Genomic DNA, 25,169 nt, shown 5'->3' on the forward strand with positions numbered 1-25,169 from the left:
ATATCCGCATAGTTGAACCTTCTCTTTTTAATCATATTTTTATGTAAAAAATTCAATAAAAATATTTCTTTCACATTTTTAAACTTATTTATTCCTAAAATATTTTTAATCAAACTTTTCCTAAATAATAAATATAAAATAATACAATATATGAATAATAATTACTAACTAAAACATACAAACAAGTAAATACAATACCGAACATATAAATATTTATTTATTTTTAATTATTGTGCAGATCTGCAGATCGGATATGCGGATATAGAGCATATATCCGTGATCCGATCCGTAAAAAATGCGGATCGAATCGTATTCGTAATTTTCGGATCGGATGCAGATATTTACCGCGGATATGCAAATAAAATCTAATCCATAAACACCCATAATCATTGACCAGACCCTTACATGCGTGTGGCTATTCAATGCTCTTTAGACAGGGCGCGTGCCCACACTCACTTAGATCTTAGAAGAAAGTCAGAAACCTTGACCAAATCTACCAAAGTACTATAAGATAGTTGGGGACCGATTGCATACTCCCCTAATGTTTGGAGTTTTAAAACTCCTTTACATTATGGCCATTTATAGCATACATGTTTTTTCATACAGATTGAAGGCTGTGTTAACAAGTGGCATGGTAATTGAAAGCAGGGGAACAGGCTTGCAGAGTTCTGTGACTTTGTCGAGCTCTCTAGTTTAATGGAGGAGCCGCGGCTAATGGGAGAAAGAGCTACGGTGCAAATCCCCAACTGTGTTAAGGGAGGTGGGCTCCATTTTTTTTATTGGGTCATCAGGGGTGGGCTCGTTTACATGGACTAATATATCTACTCAACCCACTTAGAAGTTGCCACTGCCACTTTCTTCACCTCCAGGCTCCAGCACCGTCTCTACCTTGTGCTGCACCGCTGCTGTTGTTGTTTCTGCCTTGCACTGCCAGATTCACCGCTGATATAATCCCTCTTGTCTACTCGCCATCGTCGTGTTCGTCATTGCTGGAGCTCGCGCCTTGTTCAGCACGGACCTTCGACGAGGCTTCCATGGATCACAGTAAGGTCTTTGTCAACTCCTTGTAGGTTCTCTTTCATTCTCCTTATCACTATTTCATTCTTAGCTTAGATTTGCATTTATTTTTCACTGTCTTAACCTTTCGGTTACTCTCTGGTTTGATAGCGAAGATGAATTCTATTTTTCTGATAAAATGCGGTGGAATCGCATCATTTCTTAAGATGTGCGCTTCCATTGCTAATTGCAGTTGTTGACTTAAATTTGAAACCTCAATTATATATGTTTTTGAAGAGTTTTGTTGTTGTAAATTGCCATTACATATGTGAAAAATATGACGGGTGGAAGATGTTGCATTAAAATCTGGGATGGAAGTAAGAAACAATGGTGTTGAGTTCGAAAGGGAAATCTTATCATGTTACTGGAAATTTGAGATATCTTATACATTAGATTATTATAATTGAGGTTACTTTTGACTTATATAGTAGATCCAAATTATACTAATTTGTGACATTAAGTAAGTTGAAACTCCGGATGATATAATATTTTTTTGTCAATTTTTACAGTATTATTGTACCTATATATGACTCTTTCCCTTTTTATTATTTTTGGTTCATTGAGTTTGAGGTCCAGTTCCTTGTCTACCTACTGAAATTTTGGCATTTGCAGTGGCAAGCTATATACAGAAAAGGGAGACATTTGTCGATTATTAGTTTATTATATGGTAACTTAATTATTACATTACATGCCATTAATTGTTGAATATTTCTTAGAAATTAGATGACAATAACCAATATTCATTGGTCATAACTAATTATTGAGGGACTGTTGATTTTTTTTCACTGCCCCTTTTCTTTGTTATGAAATTAACAACTGAGATATCAGGACTCCAACAAAGAGAAAGATCTTGAAACTAAATTTAAAAAGGTATTTTGTTATATATGTAAATTCTTAATGCTTTAATTTTTTTCTCAATTATTGTAGAAGACTGAATCTGAGATGTTTCATTTTTCATTCATTTAAACTACAAAGCATTCTGAGATTGTTTCTCTTTGCACCCTCCAAGAGAGAAATTCAGATTCTCAAAGATGTTAGTAGAATAATAGAACCATTAAGGTAATAAATTAATGGCCATTTATTTCAGTTACATTTGATGAGTATAATGAGAGCAATTTAGCCTTTAGTTTATGAACAGTAATTTTTATTTTTGAAAAACTGATATTTGAATTTATAGACATTTTTTTCTGGGAAAACTACATTGCTTTCTAACTCTAGTTTTCCATTTTTGAGAAGCACAATAAAAGATTTCTAAGCAGTTTGGCCATGTTTTTTCAGGTTGTTTGGTAAGACAGTATTGATCCTGACAACATGACCTACGAGGTTGGATTGAGATTCTCATATTACGATCTTTATTAGCTTAATTTACTTCTTAAAACACAGCTATATCTCTGGTTTTCTTAAGGTCAATGTTCTTAATACGTATAATAGTTAATCTTACAATTATTTTATTAAGAGGCCCTACTTTGTTAACTTAGTTGTTTCTGTGGCTTTTGTTGTTGTAAGATTAGCTACTCCATAAAATATTTTGGGTAAATCATTACATAATATTCTTACAGCATACTGTTTGTTTAATCTGAATTGGATTTGAAATTTTGACTGCAGTTAGAAAATTGTGTCGATAACAACTAAAGTAAAGGAACATTAGTTTAGAAAATGATATTAACAGGGACTAAGTTTTGTCCTCCCAAATGGGTCACTAATATAGATCAAATGATTCCAGTGTCCTATCATGAATCATGTTTCCATTTAAGCCATATTTGAAAATTTTCTCGAGTGCAAATGTGGTTTTGTTCCCTCCCCCCCCCCCCCCCCCCCCCAATTTTCCTGCCTTAGGATCATATTATTTATTACAGGAACTACTTGAATTAGGTGAAGCTGTTGGAACCCAAAGCTGTGGTCTTACCCAAGAGCAGATTTCGATGCTTCCAGTTTCATCAAAGTACAAGTGCGGGTTCTTCTCAAGGAAGAAGTCGAGGGATGAGAGGTAATATTGGTGTTTTTAGAGTTTCAAAGCAATTGCTGCTGTTTAACTGTCAAATAATTGTTTCAGGTTTATATTTTTAACTTACTTCTGTTCTTCAATTATTAACTTCTTTTTAACAATTCAACTCCCCTCTGGGGTAAATCGATCTTCAGCGATTTGAGATTGCCACTGTTAAGCTTATTCTTTGGGTTAATATTAATCACATAAGTCAAGATGCTCATCATGAACTTGATACTTTTAGTTCTTGTTCTAGTAACAAACACTGTATTTGGCATCCACTGAAATTCATATGATTTTAAACTATTTTTCTTCTGCATGTTTTTTCAGGCTTGTCCTATATGTTACAAAGAAGTGTTTTAGCCAACAGAAATAATCTCGGACAAATTTGTAGAAGTAACCTGCATATGATTCTGTTCTCCTTTATAAAATATTATGGGACGATTGACAATTTGACATGCATTGTGTTGTATTGGATAACCTGGATTTTATGGCTTGTTTTTGTATAACTTTTTAGTTTGCTTATATTTCACGTACTTATTGTCAACTACTTCTGGTTAAGTGTGTTTGTGTTGGAGGGATGGTACTTGAAATTGCATGATGTATCCCGTATCCACCATTTTTATAACATTCTTTAAACTACTATCGATCCGGGTAGTTACATCATTGGACAAATAAGTGATTAACTTTCCAGCGCTTTAATCAGTCTTTATCACAGTACAATCATAATACCAGTAAAAGCTACATTGTTTTGTACTGGCATCAAGCAACAGCTCTATCATATTTATAGTCAATCAAGCAACTAAAATTCCATTAGAAACCATTACTTTATAATAGTATATGTGTCCATGACATGTTAACTCAATCCCCAACAAGAATGTCTACTAAATGTTGACAAAAACCTAGATGGGCAGTCAGAGAATATCCCTTCTCAACAACTATGTAATCATTAACATGCCTACCTTGCTAGTAGTACCCATGGCAATATCAACTTTCAAAACCCAGAATACATGGCACTTAATAATTTTGAACTAAAACACATATATATAAATAATCTAATAATTTGTTCGTATATGAGTTTGTGAAACATATAGAAGGGAGATATTGTGAACTAATAGTACTCAGCTACCCACAGTAGAAGCCGGATTCAAACCATAATTTTCTAATCCTTACCCATTCGATCAGCAGAAAATGGCATTTTCGCCTGAAAGCCAATACCAGTAACTACACCTTTGTAATCGAGGTAGCAAATACAATACTAATTCTTGATCAAACTTGAAAAAATTTGGAACCAACACTCAAACAATCATTGTTTAGCATAAACACAATCTCAAACAGAAACTTTCTCTACTTTCTATCGTCAAAAACCAAGGCTGCATATACACATCAGTGTCTTTATCCCAAAATTTCTTAAAATGCAAAGAATAGTAACATCACTCGCATAAAAAATCTAACTTGTCTAAAACCCCACCCAAAATATTATGAGGTCAAATCTCAACATAACAAAATGTCAACGAAGGGAAAGTAGACAACGAAAATACCGTGCCAAGGGTTCGGTGCTAAATATTCAATAAACAGAGGCCAATGCTAATTAATTAGTGGTCAGATCACCTCTTACCTTGCACTCACAAGCACGATGGACTTCGCGCTACCGAACACAGTTACCACCTTGACGGGGCGGGACTCCACGACTACGCCACTACGTCGAACAATGGCGATTGGGGAACGGGGAGAGGTCCTTCACTACGGAAAATGGGCGCAGATATCCAGCGCCAGTGACATCCACAATGAGAAGACTGACAGCGTAGGCAGATCGCGGTGGCTAAAGTTCGGGTATGCTGTCACGAGATGAGAAGAGTGATCTGAAGACCCGATCTGCCTCCTTCTCACCCAATTCTTTTTTGGAGCCGCCAACGAGACCCAACTCGCGAAGCTGGCACCTACGGAACCCAGCAAAATAAAATTCCATTCCAGTTCACACTAACAACTCGGCTCAGCCGACCGTCCCATCAGCGTCCGTAATTTCATGACAACCTGCTTCATTATGAAAAAGGACAACAGCACGTGTCAATAGCAGATGCAAAGAGAAAGAATATCTGTATTTCTTTATGAAGTTACATCTATACCGTAGAGTGACCCTTACATTATTAACATTGTAATGTACGTTAGCACAATATCCTAGGAAATTCCATTAATGAAGCTTTTAATGTATATTGACAAAATTATTAATTAATTAATATATTTTTTTGTAAAACTACCAATACATTAATTATAACTTTTAAAATATACTTTTAATAAAATAACAATTATGATTATTACAGAATTTTTTATTTTGATGACTTATTATTGAAAATTTAATATATTCTATTGGTATATAAATTATTAAAATTATTAAATTCGTTTATAAATTCTAATTAATTAATAATTTTTCTATTTATTTTAATTATTTGTTTGATATTATAACTTATCTCATAAAATTTAAAATTTTTAAATAAATAATTTAATTATTTTAATTACCAAAATAAATAATTTGTAGCGTACTTACCAATTTACACTATATTTATTTATTTCGTTTACATATGTGCATTTTTTTAATTTTCATATATCTTGTTTACACATAAAAAATTATTTCGTTTATAGTATAAAACGAGATATATGTATTTATAAATAATTAAATATAATTTTTAAAATTAATAATTTAAATTAGACCAAATTTTGTAAAAATGGAATGTTTCAAATAATAGAAAAGATAAACGATTTTAAATAATAGAAAAGATAAACAGTTCATTTTAAATAATAAAAAATATGGACACGTTAACACGTCTACTATAAAAAGCACATAAGTGCAACGTTAACTACCCATTGTTGACACAGGTTTTTTTTTTTTTCTAATTACCCACTAGTAAAACTATTGTTTGTTCCACTCACCCACTTCCATCTACTTATCGTTTTTTTATTAGAATTTACACTAAAGCAATTCAAATAATATTTTAAATTTTTAAATGACAAAATTTTTATATTTTTTATGTACTCTCTTGAATATTAATTTTTAAATTTAAATTATATATTTCAAATTTCGTTTGTCAAATGAGAGTGTATAAAAGTTTGAAATATAATTTAAATATAGGTGATTTATTTGATGACACAGTTGATAAAGATCACGACTCTATTAGCATAGAATATAAATTTTTTTCTATTTAAGTTGGTTGTACAAAATTTGTTACAAAGTTTAGTCCAATTTAAATTATTAATATTTTTTATTATTTTTAAGGTGGATATTACAATATTTCTCTATTGTTTAGAGTTTTAAAACTCTTTTATATTATTAATATTATAATATTATTGACACGGTATCTTAGAATGCATTACATTAATAAAACTTTTAATACATATTGATAAAATCAATAAGTAATTAATGCATTATTTTTATAAAACTACAAACAAATATTTATATTTAAACTATAAATACTTAACTATAAATTTATATTTAAATATTTATTATACTATAACAAATATTAAAGAGTATAATAAAATAATTACTTATTAATATTTTTTTATCGAACTCGTTAATACTTTTATTATACTTTCAATATATATAATATTTTATTCTTCTATTTTATACTATATTTTTATCATACTATAAAAATTATTAATAAGTACAATAAAATATATTAGTAAGTATTATAAAAATATTATTGAGTAATTATTTTATTATACTCATTAATATTTTTTATAGTAACATTTAAATATGGTATAAAAAGGAGGAGTAAAAATAAATTTGGTATAAATGGAGGAATAAATATGGTATACTAATATTTTTTATTTGTTTTGAAAATTAAAATATTATTTTAATTCATTTAGATAATTTTTTCATTATAGTAGTCTTTTATAATTAAATTTAAATTTTGAATTTTTAATATTAGTAAATAAAATTGATTATAAAAATTACAAAATTTAAATCCAAAAAATTATTTTTAAAAGAGACATCTTGAAATGAATATTAATTTTTGTGACTACTTATTTAAAATTATTTTTAAATTTAATTTTAACTATAAAAATCTAAAATTACATTCAACTAATAACCTAAAATAAATATCTCTAATAAAATCTTAAAAAAATTATGCAGTACCTCAATACATCTAAATTTATTTTTAATATCTCTTTTTTCTTTTGAAATATTTTTTGATAAATTAATTTAAAATAACACTTTAAAAAATATTAATTTTGTTCCTTATATATATTCTAATTAAACGGTATGTTATAATATAGTTAATTTTTAAAATCATGATGCTATAGATGAAAAAAATAATATATAAGACAAATTTTATGAGATAAATTATAATATTACATAAATAATTAAAATAAATAAAAAAAATTATTAATTAATTAAAATTTATAAACGAATTTAATCATTTTAATAATTTATATACCAATTGTAAACCCCGATTAATTAGTAGATAATTAGTCAATAAATTAATTTTTAATAAGGAGGATTAGAAATGTGAATATTATATCAAATTAGGATAGAGCTCATCGAAACGAGAATTTTGACACCAATTTTAAAGAAAACGGTCCAAAATTAGACCGAACGGGCCGAACCGGTTAAACCGGGCCCAAACCAGACCGTGGGCCCAACCGGACCAGCTTTTAAAAAGGACCCACGTCCTCATCTTCCCCATTTCAGCAACGTTGAAGTTGCAGGGGAAAGGAGAGAAAGGAATCCCGTAACCCTTACGGTGAACTCCGAACGCCGTATCTCCTCCGTCCGAGCTCCGATCGCCGCACCGTTTGTGGCCACGCGACCACCGCATCGAGCTCTACGTTTCTATCGGAACAATTTCATAGGTAACTTGTTTTTTTATTCTCAGCCTCTTCTTCCCCAATTTTTGGGAATTTGAGTGGAGGTATTGAATTTCTTTAATTTTTGATGTTTTAGGATCCAATTAGCTTGAGGAAAACGTTCACTCTTGCTTATGTGAAGCTTGGGTAGGGTGAGGATATGATAATTCTATTTTAATTTCATTGAATTTGAGCTTTGAGTATTAAATTGGATATATATGTGTTATGAATGTGTATTAGGTTGTGAATAAATAATTGGAGCTTGAATTTGTGAATACTGGAACTTGGAGGAAGCGGATTAGTTGAGTTTTGAGGGGCTGTCTTGGTTTTGAATAAATAACTTTGGTCGTTACGTGAAAATCGGCCAAGGTATGGTTTAGGTTTCTTGCATTTAATATATAATGTTCTGTGAAAATTTAGGCTAGATGACCATAGGATAAGTTGGAATGCAGGTGTATGTTTAATGTTTAGTAATTTGTCGATGAATATAATTGGTTATTAATTTTGGATGTTGAATGTTGTTATGTTAATTTGGAGAGAATTATAGTTGAATGTTATTGTTGATGAACATGGTTGGTTTGGTGCTTGTTGATTAATTAATGATTCGGTGAATTATTGATTTGAGGTATTGTGTGTTAAAAGCCTAGGATTTGTGAACTATGACTCTTAGTTGAATTTTGGTTGTTGGATTTGAATATTGTATGAGTTTAATTGTTGATCTGAGGTAGATTTTTTGTGGAGATTGTTATGATAATGAGGAAGGGTATGTTGAATTGAAAAGAAAGCAGGTTTGGACCCGAAAAGGGTGGCAAAGTCCGAGTTTTAGAGGAGATGCTGCCGAAATTTTATAAAAATTAGAGATTTTGTTTATATGATTATTTAAAAAGATTTAGATTCAAAGGTTATATGGTTTGATTTAGAGTTATTAAGAAAATGAGCATGTTTTAAGTTTGATTCATTTAGAAAGGAATGAGTTATGTTTTGAATTGGAACTATTGATGGACGGAATGGGAGGTGTGATAATGAAGGATAAGGATTGAATATGATTGATGTATGATGATGAATGAAATGCGATTGAGAATGATGTTGAAGTTGATGAATTATAATTGAATTATTTATATGGCTTATGAATTTGAATAATCTGAGATACGAGATTCCCTGGATTAAGTGCCGTGGCTTGCCACCACATGTACCAGGTTGAAAACTCGATACTTTGTTGACCCTACGACGTAAGTGTGTGACCGGGCACTATATGAATTCCCGGGAATGTTACCCCCATTGAGTATTATTGATTATTTGAGAAAAACTATGCATAGACTCTTGGGGATGCACGTCGGGGGACAGTCTAAGTACAATTCAGACTTGTCGGGTTGGCTGGATAACCGACAGATGAGCCTCATCAGCCATAGGACAGGCATGCATCATATGCATATTACTTGAATTACTTGCTTGTGTATTAACTGGGTGTGCCTAAATGTACTTGCCATGTTAAATGTATATTTGTTATCTGCAGTACTTGTAACCTTCTTGTGCTTGCCTTTGTTTGTTTACTTGTCTGTGAAAATGCATGATGGAGTTGGAGGTAAGGAGGAATGGCAGAATGGGATTTAGATTTAAGGTTAAGTTAAGTTAGGTTTAAATATCCTTAGTAAACCACCTTTTATGGCTTCTATTTAATACTTTAAGCTCTATAATCTGAGTGTCGGCGTTCTAGGATTGCCTCTGGCATTCCCAGGACCTTATATATTATGTGTGTGGCACCTTTACCATACTGAGAACCTCCGGTTCTCATTCCATACTATGTTATTATTTTTCAGATGTAGGTCGAGAGGCATCTCGTTAGGCGTCTGGACTCTTGAAGTGGAGTGGTTACTGGGTTATTTTGTTATCCTATGATGTATATATATGTACTTAGCTTTCTCTCCACATAACTTATTCTTTTTGATCCTCCTAGAGGTGTATGGAGAGGCAGGATTTTGTTTATGTACATTTGGGTTTTGGATATGTATATATATGTATATATGTGTGTATATTCTCCGGCCAGTCTTGACTTCGCAGGCTGAGTCAGGAGCTCGTTATTTTGTATCTTTGACTCTCTATTCCTGTTTTGGGTTACTTGACACTTGATAGCTGTAGCTTTCTTTGCACGCAAGTTAACTCATTTCTCGAGCGTTGCGCTTTTATATTCGCGATTTTTTATTTCTTCTATTCTTCAAGGCTCCTAGCATATTATAATTCTTCTGCTATTATGTGTACTCATTTTATTTTAGAGGTCGTAATACCACACCACCTCTGTTTTACGACTTAAGCGTAAAGCTTAATGTGGTAGGGTGTTACACCAATAGAACATGTTAAATTTTTAATAGTAAGTCATAAAAAAATTAATAATAATTATAATTGCTATTTTATTAAAATTATATTTTAGAGGTTATAATTAATGTGTTTGTAGTTTTACAAAAAATATATATTAATTGCTTAATGATCTTATTAATGTACATTAAAAACTACATTAATAAAATATTCCCTCAAATATTGCACCAACGTATATTATAGTAGTAACAATATAAAGAAGTTTCAAAGAGAGTGTGAGTGAATGAAAACACTAGGGTGTGTCCGGATCCATTTTTGTGGGCAAACACTTTCAAAATTTTCCCACGCTTTGTTTCAATCATAGCTACATACAAACCCATTTTTTTTTCTCACCAGTCAAACAGGACATGTTCATCAAATTGAACAGAACTGAGGTATGCATACATACACCCTTCATCCCTTTTGTTACGTGTGAAGGAAGGAAGTTTATTGGAACATTAATTTACCTGTTTTCTGACGTTTGAGTTCAATCCTGGATAATGGGGGATTTTAGAATTTCTTTAATTCAAGTTGTTTGTTTCTCTGTCCCTGACTTTTCCTAGGTGATGTTCTTATGTTTGTGATGTGAGAAGCAAACTTCGCGCGGCTTTGGTGATCAGGTGAGACCCCTTCACTCCCTTGCTATTTTGAGTATTTTCAAATACTCTTACTATTGATTCTTGCATAACGAGTGTTGACTTGTAAAACTTGAATGCTGGATAATTTCAGATAAGTGGAGAATGCTGGGTTATTAAAACTTGAATTCTTTTCACTGTGAACGAAACCTCTTGTTTAGTATCTCTTAAATTGTGTACTAGTTTATCCCTGTAAAAACTCCAGCTACCAAAATTGATTCTGCATATCAAGTTAAAAATATTTCCATAGTATCTACCAAATTGAGTGTGTCATCTTGTAGGCCTTAGGATATTGATTTTGCCACCATGGAGACTGAAAATGAACTAGAGCCCAAAGAAGGATTGACAATAATGCTTCCTCCACCACCTGGAACTTTCCAAGACCGTGAAGACCTCATTAAACATATGCGTGACTTTGGTGCCAATGAAGGATATGTTGTGACCATCAAGAAGCCCAAAGCTGGAATTTATGATGATTTCCTTATGCCAACTGATGTTTATCTATTTCTTCCTGTTAAATTGTTTTTCTTTGTTGGGTGAAAAAGGAAATTTTCGTTATTGATATAGAGTATATCGATGCTATATGTATTTGCCTTTGTTCTTTTTAAATTGTATTCCACATTTTTTGAGTCTATAATTTCTATGTTGTCATATTGATTGTCAATCTTCATCATAGCTATTCTTAATTACATCTTGTAGATAAAACCTTCAAGTCATGGAGGCCAAATAGATCTATGTCTGTTGAGGGGAACAACAGTTCATGTGATGGTTCATTAAACCAAAACTACCACCTGGTATGGTTGAAAGTCCATGGACAATACTTCTACTCCTGTTGTGTATGATTTGTACCTCCCCCCATCCCCCCCCCCCCTCTCTCTCTTACCCTATCTCCTTCTTACTCTGCACTTATTAGGCTGTGAATTTACATAAACTTTTTTTTCTCTTTGTATGTACCTGAAGGTCCCTAATTTTATTGGGGGTAAATGTGTAGATTCTCAAGGTTGTGTAATTGCTGATGTTATATCCTGTAAGGCTGTAAGCTGATATGTTCTTCGAAGATACTAGTTTGGATTTTGACATTTTTAAACTTGTCAAGTTTTCTAAACTTTTTTAAGGTATGGTTTTTTATTGAACATAATTTTGAGAAATTTATCTTTTCTCAGGCAACACAAGAAGTTGTATCTCAAGTTCCTTTGACCACATATGAAGAGTTTAAAGCAGCAGTTGTTGCAGCCAAGCAAGCATTTCCTTCATGGAAAAACACTCCTATTACCACTCGTCAACGTATTATGTTTAAACTTCAGGATCTTATTCGCAGAGATATTGTATGTATGATGATACTCAAACTGATATAGTATTGATCAAACTTTGCTTTTGATAACAGGAATAATATTCTTATTTCAGGATAAGCTTGCCATGAACATCACCATAGAACAAGGAAAAACATTAAAGGGTGCCAGAGGAGATGTGCTTCATGGTTTAGGTTAGTCTTTATTTTATTTCCATATTTGTATAGTAAAAATTTGTGCTTCTAACAAAATTTCTGGTTCAGTTTCTTTTATAGTTATTTCAAAGTGAGCTTCCTGTCTTTTTCGCAGAGATGGTAGAGCATGCTTGTGGGATGGCAAATCTGCAAAAGGGAGAAATTGTTCCTAAAGCTTGTAATGGAATTGATACATACTGCATCAGAGATCCCCTTGGAGTTTGTGCTGGAATATGCCCGATTAACTTTCCTGCAATGACACCCTTGTGGGTATGTCCAACCTTTATTATCTTTAGTTGTTGTCCAAAAGCATTCTGCTCCTTGATTTTTGTCCCCCCTAAATTATTAAGCAGGTTCCCAATTGGATATATTTTTGCTGATAATGTTTCATAAAGTACTAAACTGAATCTATTTGTAATAGTGTTAGGTTTCTGACTCTTGAATTTTCTTCCTTTTTTTCTTTTTTTCCTTACAAATGCATTTTTTATGTTCACACTGAATCTTGTGCTTGCATAGCTTTTGCATGCATCAGGTGAAGGTTCCTACTTTCTACTAAACCACTTATTTAATATTTTCAGATGTTCCCTATCGCGATAACATGCGGCAACACTTTTATTCTTAAGCCATGTGAAAATAATCCAGGTGATTATTTGTTTTAGTATATATGTGAACCTACGATCTGAGATTGTGTCAGGCACATTTTGGCAATTCTTCCCTTAACAGTAAATATCTAATTCACAAGTTTGTGTCAGTAGTTTAACTGTATATGTAATTTAAATAGTGTTGTGTTCGCGATAATTTTTCAGGAGCTTCAATGATACTTGCAGCATTAGCAATGGAAGCTGGTTTGCCCGATGGTGTTTTAAACGTGTATGTTATACTATGCAAAAAGTAATATTTCTATTTTTTTCATCATTATTGTGGTTACAATTCTAGCCTGTTGTAACAAATTTAGGCCTGTGACATGAATTTGGGATTTGGTTTTGCTATCATTAGATATGTCTTGCAATTCAATAAGTTATTATTATTTTCTTATATAGGCAAAATATTGGCCAGGAATCTCTAAGGATATCAGTATCCTTAACTCTTTTTAACAAAAGAAAAAAAAAACTAGTGTCATGCAAGTGAGGTAACCAAACATTGATATGCATTACTTTTGGCTTCTATTTGATCAGGAGATTGTTAATTACATATGCGATGATGAGGATATAAAAGCTGTGTCATTCAATGGTTCAATTACAGTAAGTTTAGTGCTTCATACCTCTGAATTCTGTGACATAATTTTTCACTCCAGGCTGCAACCTGAGAGCTATTACAGGTTCATTTAAGGCTACATGAAATCTAGGATTTTATATTCTGAGTTGTAATAAAATTGTGTCCTATAACAACAATTTACTTCCCACACCTTTACCTCACCAAACAGAAGCAAGGATGCCTTGACCATAAGGTAAAGTGAGGAAGCATTTTTTAGTTGTTCACACTATAAGCTGTTATTGATGTGCTACTTCATAAAACTTTGTAATACTAGTTCTTATGTCACACTAAATGCATTTTTGTGCCTATTGAGTTGGAAATATCATATACGCATATACTGGCTGGCTAATTAGATATTATCTATATTAGTCAAATGCAGGTGGCATAAATCATATAGTTGTTATGCCAGATGCTAGCATGGATGCTACTTTAGATGCCCTTGTTTCTGCTGGTTTCCGTGCAGCAGGAGAGAGGTCCATGGCTTTAAACACAGCTATCTTTGTGGGAGGTTCAATGCGACGTTATTCCCTTTATTTGGACTTCTTTACCTTTTTTTATTCTTTTTCATTGTGTTATTCCCGAGAATTACATTTTTTTCTTTCTGTGATCAGTATTTTGGGTGCTGTAGAGTTGACCCTGTATCTACCATTTAATAATGCTTTGTTAATTAGTGGAATCTATAATGAAGGGTTCTTCAGATGTCAAGTTTGTTTTCAACCTAAATTGTTGTTTTAAGATGTGAATCAGAGAAGTGTTAAAAATTACTACAAAATGCATTCTTGGAAGAAGCTTTTTATTACTTCTGCCAATTATTGATTATAATTGAGTCCTCCTACCATGTGGCACTTAACTGTGCAGTGACCTTGTTATTTAACAGCAGTATCAAGGACTTTATAAGGTGCTCTGGATGATCAAAAAACTTGTTTTATGTTACACTGTTCATTTTTTTAACTATTTCCAGGGAAGACGAATTGGGGCAGCGTGCCAAAGCACTTAGAGTGAATGTAGGAACAGATCCTGATGCAGACCTAGGTCCAGTTATTAGCAGAGAGGTGCAAACATTATTCCCAATTATCTCAAGGTGTTGTATAGTTTTCATCATATCATGTGTAGAGGGTATTTGTTAGACGCCGCATCTTGACAAATCATGTTTAAGCTGGAAAATAATTTGTCAACTTTTTGCTGTTTGAGTTCTTGATCCACTTTTTCAACTAACAGGCAAAAGATAGGATATGTGGACTAGTTCAGAATGCTGTTGAAAATGGTGCAAGACTCCTACTTGATGGGAGGCACATTGTGGTACTACCTTTTTTGTGACCAATTTCACTGATGTTCATTACTTAAAATAAGTTTTTGCTCTGTTATTTTTCTCAAGGTATTAAACTTTTCCTTTGGAAGAAATGAAGTTCAGACCTTACCTGATAGGTACCCGGATATGAGAATGGAAATTTTGTTGGCCCTACTAACTTGTGTGATGTCACAACCAACATGGAGTGTTACAAGGTATATCTGATTTCATGTTTCAACTATTCTCAATGGAAGAAGAATGCACGAAAAGATAGCCATATTTATCATCGATGGTTCTGATAGGAGTGATAGCAAGTGACCTCTACCTTCGTTTTGCAGGAAGAAATTTATGGACCAGTTCTTCTTGGCATGCAGGTTTCCATTGCTTACTACATATATTTGCTATTAACTTCTTCTGCATTGTTGGAATTAAACAACAATTTTCTTGCTGAACAATAGGCCGACAACCTAGATGAAGCTATATCAATAATAAATAAAAACAGGTACTCTTATGTTCCTAGTTGCAGGTCGTGTGTGAACGTATTAATATTTATCTCAGGTCCCTTGAACATCAAATTGAAAATAGAAATTCTGTTCGAGTCCTGTTTCTTTCTACATCATGTTGAAACTCAGACAAGGAGGAGTTTCCTTCAATAACTTGCAATAGTTTTGGAAATACAATGTGACATTTAAAGCTCATTTTTACAGATATGGAAATGGAGCTTCTGTCTTCAACTCTGGTATGGTTGCTAGGAAGTTCCAACATGAGGTTGATGCTGTACTGGTAAGCAATGTGTTCTGTGATATATATGAATATCTAGAAATTTCTAGATGAATCATGCTTTCTGTTCTTCATCTATCTTGTTCTTTTATTCACTTCTATCCAATCAACGTTTTTATGTTTCCCAACTTTCCAGGCTTGTGTAGAGGCTGCTAGTTTATCCTCTGATTAGTGTTCTGTCTCGCAGTTTGGGATCGACGTGCCTGTACCTATTCCATTACAATTTTCCTTTAATGAGTCAAAAGCATCTTTTGCCGGCAATTTCAATTTTTGTGGTAGAGTTTGTGTCCTTTCTTCCCCCTTTTACGTTTTTTCACAAGGTTGCTAATGGTATGTTAATGTTACTTGTCACTTTATTTAGTTGCAGGAAGAACAGGAGTACAATTTTATACCCAAATAAAAAAAGTGGCAAAAAGATGGAAGGAATTCCCAAGTCTAGGAACATTACCTGCTGCATGTCCATCTGAGAGAGATTCATCTATGCAATTGGCACCTCAATCATTGCCCTTAGAGTTACAGAGTAATTCACCAACCTATGAAGTGCTACTAGCTATTGCTGATGCAGATATACAGAACACAGCTATCTCATCTGCGACAGCACCAGCTGATAAGGATATCAGAAGCCAACATGTTTCCCTGGTATTATCGCCCTCGTCCCAGGCATCAGAGAGGATTGGTGTTTCTAAACCATCTTGGTGGAATGAGAATTCGCCTGCAACATCTCAGAGAAGTGAGACTATTCCCCAAACTTCCGAGCAGAGTTATGTCACTTCATCTCAGATGAATGTAAACTTATATACAGCATCCCAAGGGGCTGACACTGCTACTGCCCCAGCTCTGAAATCAGATGGAATATACATGTCTATGACCCATGAAGTTGATGACTTAGCTCAAATATCACCTAGGATAGATGCTGATGTGAGTAAAAGCATTGGTGAAACATTTGAAAGAAGTGACACCATGTTAACTTTTGAGAGAATATACATACCTGCAACAACATCTCACACGACTGATATAGGCTTAAGTCCAACTTCAGAGAAGGTATATGTGCCTTCTTCTTCAGCATCTCATAGACATGAAAGAATGGATCAAGCTTCTGAGAGGGCATTAATGCCCCCAATGGTACAGAATATGGCAAGTTCAGTGAGGCTACATGTTCCTACAAATTCTTCCCAAAGGATGTATAATCAAAACCCAATAATTTTCAATGGATGAATTTCCCAGCAAAAGGATATAAGACATTGAAATGTCTCTTGTTACTAAGTACTAATTACTCCCATCTAATCAAGCACCAAAATTAGATGAAAGCTTCTTGAGTGAAACGATTAACCAAGTCCAGAGGCTAGATTTTTAATGGATATATAATGTAAAGATAACTTCTAGAAATAAAAGGGATGCTAGTATTCATAGTTGGCAATATGTGGATTTGTGCAGAAAATCATTTTGCAATTCGCTTTTGAATCTAGGTTAAGAAATGCAAAAATGAGAGCATTGTTGTTTAAAAATGGGAAAAATAGATTAAATAAAGATTGATTATTTAATCTTATTCCTCCTTCTAAAACGTTTATAAATATGATGTTTTTATCATATTAAGTGATATTATATACGGCATTTTTTTTAAAAAAATTTACAATGGTATTTAACAATATTGATATAAGGTATATGTTTTACAAAGTTAGGGAGGGTTGTGTTTTGCAGAATATCAGTACCTCAATGAAGATGAATATACTTTTTTTTATTAAAACATTAAGATGTTAATATGATAATAACAGTTGAATCAGTTGTAATTTTTTCTTTAGAAATAAAATATCTTTAGAATAATAAAACCAAAAACCTAATACCGGAAGACAAAAAAGAAAGAAGGATTAAAAATTATTTTAAACTAAAATTACTTATATTTATATAAAAAGTTATAGGCATAAAATTGTGGCAAATTGCCAGTTTAATCCCCAATAAAGATTTGATTGTGCAAATAATTATTAAGACAAAACAAAAGAAAATATAGTAAGCTGATAAAGCAAAGTAACATAGCAAAGGCGAAAGGTAGAAGAAGGAGGAAGGAACCGAAATGCAATGCAGCGCGAACGTTGTTCACTGTGCTTGTTCCACTTTCTCTCCTCAAACTCTCTCAACAAAAACATTCTCTTTTCAGTTTCACCCAACTTTCAATCTTACTTCACAAAACCAGCAGCAGCAGCACAAAATCACTTACCCACAGCCACCAGAACAACGAAGAACCTGTTCTGACGGTTATGGAAATTCGAAGAAGGTGATAACGAGTGTTTCGAACCCTTTCGTGAAGCATTGCCTCAAGCTCCGCAACAGCTCTTCTTATCGCCGCTCTCATGGCTCCGTTCTTGTTGTGGGCTCCACACCCATTAGGTTACACACTCCTCAACTCTTAAACTGTTTTAGCACTGACCCTTTTCTGATTTTTCTTCAAATTTGCATTTTTATTAGGAAAAGATGTTACCTTCTCGTAAAAATATTTGTTTTTTGAGCTGTATGGCCTTCCAATTTCCAATCTTTGTTTTTGTTTATTTAATAATCAAAGTTTGTAGCTTTGATTATTTTCTATATCTTCGTGTAATTAATCTTTCGATAATCTTCCTTTTCCCTGTCTTTGATCTTTTTATCAATGTCTTTCTCGTATGTTTACTAGTTATTCAATTTAGCTTTTACAATGATTGATAAGCTTCAAGCTAGGTGTCCTTGATAAGCTTAAATAGTTTCACTTGAAAATGATTATCAACTATCAAGTCTATGTGAGTTAACCCCTTCATTATAACTTTTTTGTATCCAGTTACATTTTAATACTTTGGTCATTTTTAGCACAATGCTATAGAGGCTAGAGCAATGGATATGTTCTTCGTCCTTGTGAATCTAATTGACTTTGTTAAAAGGATAGGCATTGTACTTGAGTTATGATTCATACAAAGCAGTGTTTATCCACTGAGAAAGGGAAGTGTTTTTTTATAGTACCTGGCCTTGGATAGAAGTTAGTTAGTAAGAATAATATTAAAGAGTGTGTTAGAGATTTAGACTGGTTCAGTTGAGAAATTACTATTGGTCATTGGAGAGGTAGGAGAGCAACATTTGCAGGAATCTTCTTTATTGTATATAACTATTTACTCCAACCAGTTTTAAACCATAAATGATATTCATGATTAAATTTATGGGAGAAAACTTTATGTATGACATAACTTCTCTATTTACAGAGAAATATACAGGTTTCAAGACTCATTCCAAGATGAAAATATAACAATGGAATGTTTGATTCTTCTTGATAAAGCTGAAATTTCCAGTGGGTTGGATAAATCCGCAGCTTCTATTGTGCATGCAAGCCCAACTGTGATGAAAAAAATTTCAGGGCTGCAATCGACTGACTCTACTGATGCAATTGCCATAATGAAGATTCCTGCTAGTTTTTTAAATGTAGATGATCATCAAAAGAAAGAAGACTGCAAGAAATGGTTTCTTTCTACACATCGGATTTTAGTTCTTGATGGGATTCAGGTGACACTTTTTGTCTATATTCTCCATCTTAAAGCAAAATCACAATAATCACCTAAGAAGACCATCCATGAGGTGGTCAAACGAGATCTACATGTAAATGTTCTAGCTATAGACATGATAGAGTTCAATGGCGTCGTTTGATTCATGTAGCCGACCCCACCTAGTGGAACAAGGCTTTGTTGTTGTTGTCTCCATCTTAAAGCAAAATCACAATAATCAAGTTCTAACACCCCCCCCCCCCCCAAAAAAAAAGGTAAAATCAAAATCAAAATAAATCTCAGATACACGATATATATTGGTTGTTGAAGCAGAATATCCATGGACATCAGTTTGCAAAAAGGGACTTGATTGATTTTCTGGCCTTTCAATATCTATGTGCAACTCTCTGTGCCAGTATCGATATTGCACACTGTGAACACCTTAGAAGTCATGCAGGTTTCAAAAAATTTAATTGCCATTACTGACTTATTTAGAATTGTTCACTGCAGGACCCTGGTAACCTCGGCACATTACTCCGATCAGCTGTTGCCTTTAGATGGGTAAGTAATTATTCTGTAGGTCCATGGGGCACTATTCTTCTTTATAATTATGCCGTTCTTCTGAGCCTGTTGTTATATATAGCATCTGACTCATATTATATACTTCTACTAGCTTCGGAGTATGGGAACATATCTTCTGGTCTAAAATAATATCCTAACATACACAAATGGCATAAGACAATTTTTTAGAATTGACTGATTGTAATTGGTTGTTCGTGGACTGCATTGGTTCTTTGTAGCTTCACTTCTCAAACACTTAAATCCCGATTTATAAGAATAAGTGGATTAAGCTCATGACTTGTGAGTTATACTGCGAAGCTACAGAAGAGGATAATTGAGTGGAGATTTTGTTTTGCTTCTTATTCAATCTCAAATAGGTGATTTGTCCATGTGCTGCGTTAATAGTGTAAGGGAATAAGTTCACAGCTCCATATTCTTCCTAAATGTGAACTTCCTCTATGAAATTGGACTAGTGATTTGTACTTATTCCTCCTAATTGTTGTTCTATAACATAACTGTCTAACAGATTGTTTGCTTCTATTATCCTTTGCCTTGAGAACTTCGTATCTGCATAAGTTATTGTTGAAACTCTTGTTTGAAAGTGCAAACTAAATGGCCAACGTCCAACAGGATGGAGTTTTTCTTCTTCCAGGCAGCTGCGATCCATTCAATGAAAAAGCTCTCAGAGCTAGCCGAGGTGCATCCTTTCAGCTCCCCATTGTTTCCGGTAGTTGGAGTCATCTGGATTCTCTCATAGAAGAATTTCAAATGAAGTTGCTTGCTGGGCATCCTGAGCATGAAGGGTTAGTCAAGCCAGTTTCTTTGCTTTCTCCAGGCTTTTGTTATTCCTTATTAGATACGCCATTGTGCTTGGTTTTAGGCAGCGAAGGAAGTGGCCTTTCGGAAAAATCCCTGCAGGCATGTGAGCTTGTTAGCATTGCAATGGCTGGAGAATATGAGTCACTTAATGTTTCTGTTGCTGGTGGAATTTTCTTGTATATGCTTCAGCCAAATAATACATGATCTTTCTAATTCTATACTATACAGAGTCTCATTTAGGTTTAGGAAATACCTTAAATGCATTAAGTTAAACTTAGTGCATGTTGTACCAAGGTAATCCAACAGTGTAGATCTAATAGAAATTATCAATATCGAACTATGCCCTCTCCAACTTTTTTTTTTCTTGTAAAGCTGATATTTCTGCTTACTTTCTAAATCTATGTATGTTAAGGCAAGTCAAATAACAGAGGAGGATATAAAGAATCTACTCACATTAGTGAAATAAATTTGGCATTTTGTATTGTCGTGGGGCAAAAGATGTGCACTATTTTCTTGTTTATTTGATTTTGAAAGGAAAAGCAACATATAAGGTCAAAATAGAAATCAAGAGGGCTTGTCTGGTTCATGGAATATTGAGTGTGGATTTGGTGGAACTCACAAGGAAATTGTGTAATGTTACCACACTTAACAAATACCGATATTATAACTTGAATCTTGTCTTGTACATGTTTTAGCAGAGTTCATTTGCTAAATAGACCTAATTGGAATGATAATAAGAATATAAGATGCAAGATTAAGAATACCTCCTAATCTTGTTTTGGTTAAAGAGCCACTTCTATTTATAGTCAACATAAGGGATTAAGGGATACAATTGTCATTTACTATTTTTTAGTAATTAGGGCTGAAGTGTGACGTTTTGATTGATTTCAATATTTGGTTTATGAGCTTATAAGAACCAGTATGGTTCATGTTATTAGAGGTTTTTGTTCTTACGTATGACTGTGTCTAACACTATAAGAGCAACTCTAATGTTTGGTTTCAATTTAATTTTATTTTGGATTTCATAAAATATCATATTATTATTTGTAAAATCACATCTTTAAAATGAAACTTACTTCACTTCATCAATCATCTCCAATGCAAAGTAAAATTTTAAGGGGATACTCCTATAAAAATATGTAAAACGTCTTTTGTAAAGACACTTATGTATAACATACATTATTATTAGACATATTAATGAATCGGTTATTTTTAAATTTTTTTATAAATTAGAACAAAATTGATTTTTTTATAACAACAACAATAAATCTAATTGTTATCTGATTTGGTCGAACCGACTAATTTACATAACCCACTAAATTATGATTTTTTTTTAAAAAATTAGAGATATAGTTATCTTTTTATCAAAAAATTTAAACATGATTCGATTTAGATTGTGTAAATCGATCGGATCAAATCGGGTCTAATAATTATAGTGTGGACAATTGGATTTATTGTTATTACTATAATAAACCGATTTTGTTCTAGTTTATTAAAAAATAAATTATTAACCAGTTTAATAAAGATGTCCAATAATATCATGACACATATAAACGTCTTAACAAAAAAAAAACAGACATTTTTAGTGTGTTTATCGAAGTGGTCTCCAAATTTTAAACCCTTTTACTTTACGTACATGTTATATTTAAAACTCCAGCAACATTTTCATTGGAATTACTCTAACGTAGAACAAGGTTGTAATCTTGGTTTAGTAGTGTCTTTATAAGCAAATTAACCTCTCTCTGCTTTTAGCCTCTCTTGTATTATCAGTTAGTGCTAATTAACCATGAACCATGCATGAGCATGATGCTTGGATTTGTTGGGGAATGAATCTTCCCATTTTAAAATTTCACATAATCTTATTATATGCTGATTTTCATCATTGAAAAAAAAAGGTGGAACCAATTATTAGAAACCAACAAAACATGTAATCAATTGTAAAAATTAAGAACTGATGATAAGATCATGTGAAATATTTACATAAGATGATCCATTCCTGGCTTAGCTTATATTAGTAATTGTAATAACTTCTTACTATTATTAGCCTTTGTTTTTGCACAAGATGAGCAATTATTGGATCAGATATAACCAAATCAGCAATTGTGTAGGATAATATAATTTATTTAGTTGAAGGTTGACCTGTGACCTCTAATTACTCTTGTTTTGTTCCTTTATAATTTTCAAGTAGCAGATTTGAAATTCTAAAGGGAATGAGCGTAAAACTAAGAACAATGAAACCTCATTAGCCTTTCCGTTGAATAGCAGAAGATACAAGATGGTCAAAGCTAAGCAATGAGGTTGACGCCTACATAATAAGTAATATAAGTGCATATAATACATGTGGTGTACACAATTTGATACTGAAGTCTAAGGTCAAATAATGAAATAAATATAATACAAATTAAACGGTATAAGTTGAACGTTACTATAAGATAGTATACTCCTTATTTTGACAAAATCCAATTTTCTATGGTCAAAACAGAAAATTATTATGTTAACTATTGTTCAATGTCATAGTTCAAAATAAAGCCAGGCGTGTCCCCGTAAAAAACCGTTTCGTTTGTTCTTGACTTTGAATGCCCAAGTTTGAGTCGGCATGTGCAGTTAACTATAGTTTAGTTTCATTGTTGAAAAAAAATTTTTTACATTAAATTAGTTCTGAAAAATAGTCATTGACATGTAATATTTTATTATATTTGATATCACATGCATGCAGCCATGAATATTTTAAGTATTGAAATGATGATTTACATTCAGGCCCTCAGGGTAAACACTAAATAATATATTAAACATTCAAATATTTATATTTTGTGTATATTAGAGCATTAGATATTCAAATAACTAACGTTGTTCAAAATTTTTAAAAGATATATTAATATAATACACATCTTTCAACCACGATTAAGTTATTAGCCACATTTTTTTTAATTATTTTTGACCGAAGAGGTTGCATATACTTTTCTGCATGATAAACCCAGATTTGATGTACCCAGCCGTCTATGCATTTAATAAGTAAGTGATAAGATCATAAGAAGTCTCCGTGATGATGAGAGGTTCATCAATAATCACCTCCATTATTAAGTTAGCATGCTTTATTTTAAGTTTTAAATGAATTAAAGTAGTTATACATAGATTCTAAAAAATCAAACACAATACAGTAGTACAATTTAACAGTAATCTATAGTCCCAACTGAAGATTGCAATATGGGTACCGCTCATGTAAAGATGACAAAAATAATTTTTTCTAAAGTTGTTTATTTGGTTATATTTTAAAAAATTAGATTAATAATAAAAATATAAATTATAAATAAAATTAAAGATCTAAGAGAAGAAATAATTATATTAATAATTATAACTAATATTAATTCAAATGATAGTGGATTTTTTAAATTAATATAAAATAAAAATTTTTAAATTTCAATTTTACAATAAGTTTTATTCAAAGAATTCAAAAATAAATAAAAATTATTAGATTAAAAATAGAACAATTAGCAATACAAATTAATAAATTAAAATATAGATCTTCAAAAATAAAAAAAATATTAAAAGAATTATAAAAATTATAAATAAAAACTCAATTTATTAATATCCGCTATCTAGCTACAAGAAAATGAATTATAAGTCAACCGGGGACGTAAACTCCCTAATGTTAGGAAATTAATCTTTTCAGTTATTTTATCAAGTGTAATTTTTTATTAAAAAATGATCAAAATTTATTATTTTTTATTATTATTTAGTCATTAGCTTAATTTTTTTAGTCTAATTTTTTTACTCTAGTAAATTAGCAACATATTTTATCTTATATTTTTTTAAAATTGATGATTAAGTGATAATAAAAAATAATAAATTTTGATAATTCTTTAACTTTTTCATATCATATATCTTTTAAGTGAGATAAAAAAAATATGTTAAAATATTAAAAAATAAAAAATCACATAAAAAATAGACCCATAAAAAATAGTTTTATTATTGACTAAAAAATATAATTTAATTTCATCTTTTCTAAGTATAAAAAGGTTTACATGGATAACTAATTATGTATTATTACGTTAGTAAAAAATAATAAAATTTTAAGTTTTTTACTTAAAATATTATTTAAAAATATGAATTTGATTAAATAATTTTATAAAATTTCTTCTGATGTCAGTCAATTAAAATTAAATTTTTAAAAAAAATATTTTAGAAATTATATTTTTAAAAGATATAAAATTTATAATACACCAAATAACTTCTTAAATAGTTTTAAGAGTTCGATCCATATAATTTAACTAAAAATCAATACAAAATTATGCCCCTTTTTTTTCACTAATAAAAAATATTAATGGGAGGAAAAATGCAAATAGAATACATTGTTCTGTTCGAGACTCAAATATTAGATATACAAAAGATATAACTATAAATTATTAACTTATTAGCTACTACTTTTTTAACGATTTAGAGATTACTTTTTTGAATACTCATGTTCTCATGTTTATTACAAGTTTAGCATGAATTCTAGACGTGTTCCTTCTTGTTGTCTATATATATGTCTCCACCGAAATATTTTCCTACTCTAACATCCTGAAGACATACACCAAATTAAAGATCAATCACCTGCAAACCACTTCCATGTATGTATGTCAAAATA

The 25,169-nt window shown here is 31.9% G+C and overlaps 1 protein-coding gene, 3 long non-coding RNA genes and 1 pseudogene across 13 annotated transcripts; 4 read left to right on the forward strand and 1 right to left on the reverse strand.

Moving 5' to 3' along the window:
• Positions 1–537: 537 nt before the first annotated feature.
• Positions 538–3,587, forward strand: LOC112791715 (uncharacterized). 7 transcript variants are annotated; one of them, XR_003197269.3, is made up of 7 exons: positions 906–1,044; positions 1,669–1,723; positions 1,885–1,926; positions 2,032–2,115; positions 2,335–2,379; positions 2,913–3,043; positions 3,371–3,587. It is a non-coding gene; the product is annotated as an uncharacterized lncRNA (long non-coding RNA). The 7 variants fall into 7 exon arrangements; XR_003197266.3 differs by having other exon boundaries at positions 933–1,066; XR_011880379.1 differs by lacking the exon at positions 1,669–1,723 and having other exon boundaries at positions 941–1,044.
• A 4,126-nt stretch (positions 3,588–7,713) lies between these two features.
• LOC140183888 (uncharacterized) lies at positions 7,714–9,978 on the forward strand. Of its 2 annotated transcripts, none has more exons than XR_011880381.1 (4): positions 7,714–7,885; positions 7,977–8,026; positions 8,120–8,248; positions 9,697–9,978. It is a non-coding gene; the product is annotated as an uncharacterized lncRNA (long non-coding RNA). The 2 variants fall into 2 exon arrangements; XR_011880382.1 differs by having other exon boundaries at positions 7,716–7,885; positions 7,977–8,031.
• Positions 9,979–11,808: 1,830 nt separating this feature from the next.
• On the forward strand, positions 11,809–17,085 carry LOC112791718 (methylmalonate-semialdehyde dehydrogenase [acylating], mitochondrial-like; annotated as a pseudogene).
• A 506-nt stretch (positions 17,086–17,591) lies between these two features.
• Positions 17,592–21,039, forward strand: LOC112791716 (uncharacterized). 2 transcript variants are annotated; one of them, XM_025834653.3, is made up of 5 exons: positions 17,592–18,050; positions 18,887–19,184; positions 19,673–19,723; positions 20,354–20,526; positions 20,604–21,039. In XM_025834653.3, the coding sequence occupies exons 1-5, from the start codon at positions 17,737–17,739 to the stop codon at positions 20,647–20,649; spliced, it is 882 nt and encodes a 293-aa protein (XP_025690438.1). In that variant the 5' UTR covers positions 17,592–17,736; the 3' UTR covers positions 20,650–21,039. The 2 variants fall into 2 exon arrangements, with proteins under 2 accessions (XP_025690438.1, XP_025690437.1); XM_025834652.3 differs by having other exon boundaries at positions 17,596–18,050; positions 20,354–20,882.
• LOC140183889 (uncharacterized) lies at positions 20,502–21,143 on the reverse strand. Of its 2 annotated transcripts, none has more exons than XR_011880383.1 (2): positions 20,996–21,143; positions 20,502–20,635 (listed from the first exon to the last, which is right to left on the reverse strand). It is a non-coding gene; the product is annotated as an uncharacterized lncRNA (long non-coding RNA). The 2 variants fall into 2 exon arrangements; XR_011880384.1 differs by lacking the exon at positions 20,996–21,143 and adding an exon at positions 20,796–20,938.
• Between the last annotated feature and the right edge of the window lie 4,026 nt (positions 21,144–25,169).

This window comes from Arachis hypogaea, chromosome 3, assembly GCF_003086295.3.
Source record: "Arachis hypogaea cultivar Tifrunner chromosome 3, arahy.Tifrunner.gnm2.J5K5, whole genome shotgun sequence".
Lineage (NCBI taxonomy): Eukaryota > Viridiplantae > Streptophyta > Magnoliopsida > Fabales > Fabaceae > Arachis > Arachis hypogaea.

Coding starts and splice junctions, on each gene's coding strand:
- LOC112791716 (XM_025834652.3), top strand. CDS start 17,737: ATGCAATGCAGCGCGAACGTTGTTCACTGTGCTTGTTCCACTTTCTCT. Junction 18,051..18,886: donor GTGGGCTCCACACCCATTAG/GTTACACACTCC, acceptor CTCTATTTACAG/AGAAATATACAGGTTTCAAG. Junction 19,185..19,672: donor TAGTTCTTGATGGGATTCAG/GTGACACTTTTT, acceptor TGTTCACTGCAG/GACCCTGGTAACCTCGGCAC.